Source organism: Triticum dicoccoides, chromosome 4B (assembly GCF_002162155.2).
Source record: "Triticum dicoccoides isolate Atlit2015 ecotype Zavitan chromosome 4B, WEW_v2.0, whole genome shotgun sequence".
Taxonomy (NCBI): Eukaryota; Viridiplantae; Streptophyta; class Magnoliopsida; order Poales; family Poaceae; genus Triticum; species Triticum dicoccoides.
This window is the reverse complement of record NC_041387.1, coordinates 19253844-19263565: the sequence shown is the minus strand read 5'-3', so window position 1 is coordinate 19263565 and position 9722 is coordinate 19253844. Positions and strand designations below refer to the sequence as shown.

Genomic DNA, 9722 nt, shown 5'->3' with positions numbered 1-9722 from the left:
TAAAACTGGTTTTTTGTCTAAAAAAAACCTAAAACTGGTTTTGGGTCATCAAATTATAGGTCTGTGTTGGATATGCTCTAAAAATGGTTTGGGTCGCTCTTATAGAATTACAAATTTACGATTCTAACATTGAACCGATTAGGATGTCTATGCCAAATGGTTGTAGAATACGAACCATTGCTGATGTCTAATCAAATATGATCATGAAATCAAGCAAACAAGACCCAGCCAGCACTTGGTGCCTCTATTGATAATAAGATAACACTCGATTACTACTTTCATCATATCAAAAGGGATAAGAGTTGGTAAGCACGGGAGTTGATACAGGTGCAGGTTCATCATGTACAAAACCACATACATGGGCATGTCAATTTGCCGCCAAATAGATGGCTTGAAATACTTGCCTAAATGATCCTTTTCATGAACGACGCACGCCATACTACGGTAGGCAGGATGATGATGTATAAGAGCTGCTGATGCCGGAAGAAGAAACCAGCTGGAGCCCATCACACTTTGTCATCATGAAACCACCACCTCGTCTCCTTCGGAGACCTCCCGTTGCGGCAGTTCCTGACGTAGCGATCGTTATCGGATGGGCGTTCCTGCATGCAAACAATATGTACAGTTAGATGACCGTTCAGTTAGATTGTAGATAATGTAGAGGGAGCTGGGTGACCTTAGCTGGTGAACTTGACAACATGGACAAGATGCTGATGCACACGGAACTGACCGTCATTGCTGGTGACCACGAGTCATACAATATATCTGCAGACAAGTGAATCGTTAGAAAGCTGGGGTTTCAGCACATGAAAATGCACTATTGTAGCATGTCAAAATATGGCAGTTGTTAAATAAAACCAGACACGTCGACAGATACTCAAGAACCCATGAAAACAACCTTAAATTAAATCGGTTTACAAGATGATGCAAAGAAAGAAAAACTGATGAAAGAGCTAACTGTTACGGCTCAATCTTACATTAAAAAACTAAGAGGCAAAAGGTACTAGATGTTCACCAAATGTCTAGATATCTATTTGTCTTAGAAAGACATGACTTGACAATATAGTGAGCTTATCTCATCTTGTTTAAAAAACCCGCTATATGTGAATTGATCAAAGTTGAGCGGAATAACGGGTAAGTAAATAGACTGGGCCAGGAAGACTTGTGACACATGGTGTGGGAATTCACCGTAGTACATATGGACTTGTTTGTTTGGGCTGCAGCTTCGACCGAAGCATCTATAGACTTGCGGCGGTGGCAATCGAGGAAGTGGCTGTGATGAAGGTTAACTGTTTGGCAGCGTAGCCGTGGGAGCTGTTGTGAGCTGGTGAAAATGCTGAAATACCGCCAGAGTGCCCAGATCAGTGTAATTTGCCAACTCTTAGTTAATACTCCCTCCGTCCGGAAATACTTGTCGGAGAAATGCATAAAAATGGATGTATGTAGAACTAAAATGTCTAGATACATTCATTCCTCTGACAAGTATTTCCGGACGGAGGGAGTAGCTTGTTTAAATGGTATTTTGACCAACAGTAAATGTTTTTTTTTATTATATACTAATGTATAAACTACTACCCCTGTTTCTAAATATAAGACGTTTTGGCAGTTTAAATTGAACTGCAAAAACGACTTATATTTAGGAACAGAGAGTGTATTTCATAATAATATTTCTCTCTCGCTCAAAGATGCATAAATAGAATAAACGAGAGCACAAAAAATTTATTGTCATGTCACTTGTCCATGTAGTTTCAATACTATGATTAGCGAGATTAGCTGGGTTCTGGTACACGTGTAGTACCTGTCTAGTCACTTGTAGGTTTCCTAGTTGAGAGTCTGGTGAGGATCAGTAATTATGATCAAGGTTGTCGGGTCATTAGTTTAGGAAAGTGTCGTGCATGGCCTGCAGCACATACCAGTGTACAAGAGAGCGGAAGCATTCGTGCAAGAGGAGGCTGGGGCGCTGGCTAGGTTTGCTGCTGGGAGATGACAGGGAATCGGGGCGCTTGGGGGCAATTTATCTATAATGCGAAAGAGCCTAAGTTACATGGTTTGCCTAAAAACAGATGTTCTTTTACTCTGTTTTCTAGGCTACATGTTCTTTTACTAATAACAGAAGACATTTCGCAGGTATATAGAGCTTTAATAGACAACATTATTTATTCATCTGCATGATTCAGTTCATCAGTATATTTGATCTATGCTGACATTAACACAGGTAGCATTGTACTGGATAATCAATTAGCGATGACCTATCCATCCAGTCCATAAAGGGAACTACCGAGGCACTGGTCGGATGCCAAGCTGCAAAGATGAAAATAATAAGCTATGAGCATGCACAGGTTGTGCTTTTGTCACAGGTAAATTGGCGTGGCTATGAGCATCTGGGGACTTGATGCGTATAAAGCTAATATATGGTGGTCACAAATCTTATAGGATGTTGATTAATACTTTTCTTTTAGTTACTCAGCAGAAGAATATTGAAAAAAATATATATAGTGGATTTAGTTCAGAGACGCATAATTTAATACCTTAACCTCCATCTTAAGAAAATTATGTGTGCTATTAAATTTCCTCTGTATGTATCAAAGCATATTGGTGGACCAGGAATAACGCCATATCAGTACATATTTTTAGCTTTTATACACGTTAATTTAGAAGCAGGTTCGGCACCATTCGTTTTTTTTTTAAATCGGTTTGCAAAGATGGAAACCGATAAAGTCAACACAAAATAGAAAACCGAAAATTCAGTTAACCGAGCTTTTCGGTCTGGTAATCGGTTTATACCGTATTCGCCAAATATGCCAACGAATCAGCCGTGTGGCTCCGTGGCTCGCATCCTTTCCACCTACGCTATTATATAGACTAGCTATCCGCCTCCTTGTGTGTGGCTGGCCGAGGTGGGACTAAACCACCAACCGGCAGCGCCTCGTACGCACGTACAAGTCGACCAGAAAAGCAAGCCACAACAGCTTGCCAGCTTGGGCCTTATTTACGTGCATGCAGCTTGGCCCATGATTTTTCTGCCGCAAACGCGCGCGCTCGAGAATGCCTAGCGCGGGAGCAAGACTAAAAAGAACCTAGTGAGGGGGCAGCTCGTTGTTGGCTGTACGTTCCCGCGACCTCGCCTATCAGCTCACCCATAGGTGATATACCATTAATCCATCATATGGTCCAAGATAATCTTATCAATCTTGAGTGTTGAACACGAAAAGGGTAGTTAATGGACCTTTCCATATGCCACTCAAGCGTGCAAAAGCATGAAGAACAAAACTAAACACGTATCAAAAGGAGCAACAAGAATTATACCTAGACAGATGTGCCCATTGCTGTAAATGTGCGGATGCATCGGCGCCGGATGCATAAATATAACCTGCACCAAAGCATCCATCAGAGCGGTCCAAAATAACGCGAGCTCTACGCGTGAGGTACGAGCTAAAGAAAGCAGAAAGAACAGGGGATGTCTCTCTCTCTCTCACCTGTGGAGCCTCCATGGGGTACTGCTCCGGGAAGTCAACCTGCAGCCGGTACGTCTCGCTGGCGTAGAGCGTCCCCTCCGCCCCCGACACCTCGATGACCCACCTGTTGCCGTGCCACCCATCATGATTTTCATATCGCCTTTTGCTCGGTATATAAAAAAACAGATTACGAGAACGGAATCGTATTGCAGCGAAGATAAAAGGTCCGCAGCGGATCGATACTACGGCGGACCGAACGGGGGGACTGGATTGGTCGGGCGGGGAGGAGGGAGCGGGGGAGAGGGGAGGGCGTAGGGGCAGGCACCGCTGGAGGTTGTCGGAGACCTTGTAGGTGAAGCCGCCGGGAGGGCTGGCCTGCCACTCCCCGAGCTCCTTCTGCAGCCGGAGGCACGCGATCTTGCTCAGCACCTGCGCCCGCGCACACACACACACGGCAACAGCGGGGTTAATTCGGCCGAATCGGGCGGCGGTCGGCGAATCCGGCGGGGCCGGATCGGAAGGGGGGTCGGCGAGATTGGACGTGGCCGGCCCGGGGGCGGGGCGGGGGTTAGGGTTTGGTACCTTGCGGGAAGGGGAGGAGGAGGCGGAGCTCGTCATGGCGCGCCGCGCGCGGTCTCGACGAGGCCGGGGGAGGGGGGAAAGGTGCGGGGAATACGTGGGGTGGGGTGGGTTGGTGTAGCGGCGGGGTGCGACGCGACGGGGATGCCGATGGCGGAGGAGCTCAAGTGGCCGGCTGGAAAGACTCGCCGCTCAATTCAACGCTTTCTCCTTTTGTTGTGATGAGAAATATAATACTCCCTCCGTTCCTAGATATAGGATGTATAGTTTTTGGCACGGAAATTAAAGAACGTATGTGGAGGGAAAATTTCACAAGTTTTGGGCAAAATTACACCTGACTAATTGACATGAGGAAATAAAGGAGCTTGCCCGATATAAGGAAATGTAATCAAATCCCTAAAAAAAATATCCAAACGAGTGGTGCAATGCAATACACCTTATACTCCCTCCGTCCGGAAATACTTGTCTTAGGAATGGTTGTATCTAGACTTATTTTAGTTATAGATATATCCATTTTCAACCATTTCTAAGACAAGTATTTCCGGACGGAGGGAGTATTTCGGAATTTTTCTCAAAAATCTATACACCTTACATCAAGGAACGGAGGGAGTAACTCGATGCCTTGTGAACTTCCATGCGTTGGGAGACCTGGCCAAGTGGGCCGGCCCGGCCCGGCCCACGCTTAAACATGTCAGGCATGGTAGGTCCCACCTAGGCACGTTTATAAGTGGGTTGTGCCGTGCCAGCACACGGGCCCGCCCATGGCACGTTTAGTCCTAATGGGTCGCGTGCTACGGATTGTGTTTTTTTGTCTATTTATGTTTTTGCATATTTTTCCCTAAGGAACAAAAATGGGAAGAGAGGATCACCTTGCCGAAGTGCACACAACGGTGCAAATGAATCGAAGAGGGTTCCATTAAATTTAATAGTGTATCTCACCGAGGTGACGCATGTCATAATCCAGTTCACCCAACGGCGAGCGAAGCCCATCTTTTACATCATTCGCTCCAAGAAGATCCAGTCTACTCTGTCATATGCTTTAGACAAATCCAATTTATAAGCACAAAAACTTTTATTCGGGTCCTTTTCCTTTTGAATATAGTGAATGCACTCAAATGCTATCAATGCATTATCAGTGATCATCCGTCCAGGGACGAAGGCACTCTGCTCAAGCGATATAATCTCATCAAGAATAGGCCTCAAACGGTTAACCAAACATTTAGGCACTACCTTGTAGATGACGTTACACAAACTGGTCGGCTTGAACTCCGTGAGCCGCACGGGGTTTTCAACCTTGGCAATGAGAACTATGAATGTGTTGTTCACCCCCTCAGGCATGACTCCTGTCCGGAAAAATTTCTTAACCCCGGAGATCACCTGCTCTCGCATGACAAACCAGTTCCTCTGAAAGAAACGGGCAGGGAAGTCATCAGGCTCCGGAGCCTTGAGCGGTCCAATCTGAAAAAGTGCATCTGCAATCTCCTTATCCGTAAACTCTGCACATAGGCCATCATTCATTTGGTCAGTAAAACGTGTGTTGGGGATATAACTACTAGGTATGAACCGCCCAGGAGGGGTCGGGTCATGTCCCAGGCGACTTATCAATGAAGATGGCGGGTCATAGCAAGCCCATTGACGGCCCAAGACCCAGAGGCGACTTGAGGCCCAAGAGGATGAACAGCCATAAAGTATAACTTGTATTGTAAGGCAAGCATAGTTAGTCACCGAGCCGGACACGTTGTGTATGAGCCGGCCGGGACTCTGTAAACCGTTAGGCATCAACCTATGTATATAAAGGGGTGACCCGACGGCGAGTTGAGGACAAGAAACAAGAGATCGAGAACTAGGTCAAGCGTATTCGCTCCCTGGTAATCGGAACCCAAGCAATACAATCCCAAACTGGAGTAAGCCTTTACCTCCACCGCGAGGGGCCGGACCAGTATAAACTCTATGTGTCATTTGTCCCGATTAAGCCCTTTTAAGCTAACCTAACTATGATGGCTCCACGATTAAGTCCTTTCGCTAGGACATCTGTCGTGTCAAGTCCACGACAGTTAGTGACCACCGTGGGGCCTGCTCACGGTGGTTTTGAGTTCTTGAAGGGCGACTTCGCAGGGATCACGGGATACGCTGTGGGCCGGATGGCCAAGAGTCGTCGCGGCAAGCTCTACATCGACGACGTCGGCCGGGGCCCCGAGGCAGGCTCAATTGAGTATTGGTACCGGGTCCCCTTCGGCGGAATCCACGTCTTCATCGGCAAGATCGGTGAGTCAGGCCCTGAGCCGGACACCTACACCAACATCATTGAGACAGCTCAGCGTGCACGACTCGCCAAGATTCATGTTGTGGTGAAGCGCGCCTTTGTTGGATGCGTCCATGGGGTGGAGTATGAGGAAGGATTTGTGTCTGGTGGTGAGACGCCCATCTACTCTGATGGAGAGTCGTCAACTGGTGAGACCAACTCAATGTATCAACTGCAAGATGCCCGACTTGGGGGCTGTTTCTATGGCGACAGTATTTCAGACACCTATGAGCCGCCGAACAGGGCTGCAATCTTCATGGCGGGCACGCAGCCAGCTCACAATTCCTCAACAGTAGCGGCTATGACTTCCAGTTCAACGAACGCGGTGACAGCTGGTGCGAGCCGTTCAGCACGCCCTCCGGCTCAGGTGTTGTCAGAGGTTTTGGACACTTTAGCAGCACTCATGGAAGTTGAGGTCACTGAGGGGGTCTTGTATTACGGCGTCCGGGCTATGTGACGTAGGCCGGACTAATGGGCCATGAAGATACAAGATAGAAGACTTCCTCCCGTGTCCGGATGGGACTCTCCTTTGCGCGAAAGGCAAGCTTGGCGTTCGATATGAAGATTCCTTCCTCTGTAAACCGACTATGTGCAACCCTAGGCCCCTCCGGTGTCTATATAAACCGGAGGGATTAGTCCGTGGAGGCAATCATAATCATACAGGCTAGACATCGAGGGTTTAGCCATTACGATCTCGAGGTAGATCAACTCTTGTAAACCCCATATTCATCCAAGATAATCAAGCAGGAAGTAGGGTATTACCTCCATTGAGAGGGCCCGAACCTGGGTAAACATCGTGTCCCTGTCTCCTGTTACCTTCGATCCTCAGACGCATAGTTCGGGACCCCCTACCCGAGATCTGCCGGTTTTGACACTGACATTGGTGCTTTCATTGAGAGATCCGCTGTGTCGTTGTTAGAAGGTTCGATGGCTCCATCGGTCATCCACAACAAGGCTGCCCTGAGGGAGGTTTTTCTCCCCGGCCAGATCTTTGTGTTCGGCAGCTTCGCACTGCGGGCCAACTCGATTGGCCATCTAGAGCAGATCGACAGCTATGCCCCAGGTCACCAGATTAGTTTAGGAAATCTGGATTATGTTGATGATATCCGAGGAGACTTGATCTTCCAAGGGTTCGCGACCCCAACCTCCGCTCTGGCCTTAGATCCGGAGCGCATCACCAGGTCCAAAGACGGGATTCCCGAGCCCGCCAGACTCTCTACGGCTATTGAGCCTAGTGCGGGAGAGCCGGAGGAAGTAGTATTACCGGCAATCTTCATGAAGCCGGACTCTTCTCTGAACACTGACTCCGAACCCTCGGAGCCAGCATCGTATGAGCTCGGCCAAGGAGTCTCCTTCCTGCCGTACTCCACGGACTCTCCTCCCCCTGGCCAAACCTTGTCTTTAAGCGAGGCTCTGGACTTAATGCGATCCCTCGTCATCACAGAGGGGCAACGTCCGAACTACACCCAACCCGGACTAGGGGTTGAGAGCGGGGAATTTTACGTCCCACCCACCACCCACTTCATAGCCACTGTCGAGGACTTAACCGACATGCTCGATTATGGCTCCGAAGACATCGATGGTATGGACGATGATACCAGAGAAGAGCAGGCCCAAAACCCGCCGTTTACCGGACGCTGGACGACCACCTCTTCGTATGACGTGTACATGGTGGATACACCCAAAGAGGGTAACGGCGATAATGAGAAAAATCCAGTCGAGGATAAACCTCCTGATATACAACCAAAGCGCCGACGTCGGCGGTGCCGCTCTAAATCACGCCGTGGAAAAGACAGCAATACCGGCACCAGAGATAACAACACTCTGGACGACGCCGAAGACCAAGATGACCCCGTCGAGCCAACCTCCGAACAGGACGATCGGGAAGATGGGCAAATTAGCCCTGATGAACATGCTGTAAATGAAGACTCGGAGGATAGTAATTATCTTCCACTCTCTGAGGATGAAGTGAGCCTCGGCGACGAAGACTTTATCGTGCCTGAGGAACCTCTCGAACAGGAGCGCTTTAAGCGCCGGCTAATAGCCACTGCAAGGAGCCTGAAAAGAAGCAGCAGCAGCTTCAAGCTGATCAAGATCTGCTCAACGACAGGTGGACTAATGTCCTGGCAGTCGAGGAATACGGCCTCGGGCGCCCAACCAAGAGTTACCCGAAGCGTAAGCTGCTACCTCAATTTGACGACGACGCGCTGGAGCCGGTACCATCAGCGCGGTCCAAAATAACACGAGCTCTACGCGTAAGGTACGAGATAAACAAATTAGAAAGAACAGGGGATATCTCTCTCTCTCTCTCACCTATGGAGCCTCCATGGGGTACTGCTCCAGGAAGTCAACCTGCGGCCGGTAGGTCTCGCCGGCGTAGAGCGTCCCCTCCGCCCCCGACACCTCGATGACCCACCTGTTGCCGTGCCACCCATCATGATTTTCATATTGCCTTTTGCTTGGTATATATAAAACAGATTACGAGAACGAAATCATATTGCAGCGAAGATAAAAGGTCCGCAGCGGATCAATACTACGGCAGACCGAACGGGGGGACTGGATTGGTCGGGCGGGGAGGAGGGAGCGGGGGAGAGGGAAGGGCGTAGGGGCAGGCACCGCTGGAGGTTGTCCGAGACCTTGTAGGTGAAGCCGCCGGGAGGGCTGGCCTGCCACTCCCCGAGCTCCTTCTGCAGCCGGAGGCATGCGATCTTGCTCAGCACCTGCGCGCGAACAGCGGGGTTAATTCAGCCGAATCGGGCGCGAGGCGAATCCGGCGGGGCCGCATCGGAAGGGGGATTGGCGAGATTGGACGTGGCCGGCCTGGGGGCGGGGCGGGGGTTAGGGTTTGGTACCTTGCGGGAAGGGGAGGAGGAGGCGGAGCTCGTCATGGTGCGCCGCACGCGGTCTCGCCGAGGCCGGGGGAGGGGGGAAGGTGCGGTGCGGTGCGGGGAATACGTGGGGTGGGGTGGGGTGGGTTGGTGTAGCGGCGGGGTGCGACGCGACGGGGATGCCGATTGCGGAGGAGCTCAAGTGGCCGGCTGGAAAGACTCGCCGCTCAATTCAACGCTTTCTCCTTTTGTGATGAGAAAATATAATGACTTGATGCCTTGTGAACTTCCATGCGTTGGGAGACCTGGTAAAGTGGGCCCGCACCACACGGCCCGGCCCGGCCCGGCCCACGCTTAAACATGTCAGGGATGGTAGGTCCCACCTAGGCACGTTTATAAGTGGGTTGTGTCGTGCCAGCACACGACTCATGTACTAAACGGGCCCGCCCATGGCACGTTTAGTCCTAATGGGCCGCGTGCTATGGATTGTATTTTTGTCTATTTTTGTTTTTTTGCATATTTTTCCCTATAAATATTAGAGGATCCTGCTGTGTCGGC

At 49.7% G+C, this 9722-nt stretch overlaps 2 protein-coding genes across 2 annotated transcripts; both read right to left on the bottom strand.

Moving 5' to 3' along the window:
* Positions 1 to 245: 245 nt before the first annotated feature.
* LOC119294650 (probable ubiquitin-conjugating enzyme E2 18) lies at positions 246 to 4197 on the bottom strand. The gene is made up of 6 exons (XM_037572876.1): positions 4038 to 4197; positions 3781 to 3884; positions 3477 to 3579; positions 3307 to 3370; positions 677 to 765; positions 246 to 602 (listed from the first exon to the last, which is right to left on the bottom strand). The coding sequence occupies exons 1-6, from the start codon at positions 4071 to 4073 to the stop codon at positions 507 to 509; spliced, it is 492 nt and encodes a 163-aa protein (XP_037428773.1). The 5' UTR covers positions 4074 to 4197; the 3' UTR covers positions 246 to 506.
* A 4452-nt stretch (positions 4198 to 8649) lies between these two features.
* On the bottom strand, positions 8650 to 9293 carry LOC119294651 (probable ubiquitin-conjugating enzyme E2 18). Its single transcript, XM_037572877.1, has 3 exons — positions 9189 to 9293; positions 8953 to 9056; positions 8650 to 8752 (listed from the first exon to the last, which is right to left on the bottom strand). Exons 1-3 carry the CDS (start codon positions 9222 to 9224, stop codon positions 8650 to 8652), a joined length of 243 nt encoding a protein of 80 aa, XP_037428774.1. The 5' UTR covers positions 9225 to 9293.
* Positions 9294 to 9722: the final 429 nt, after the last annotated feature.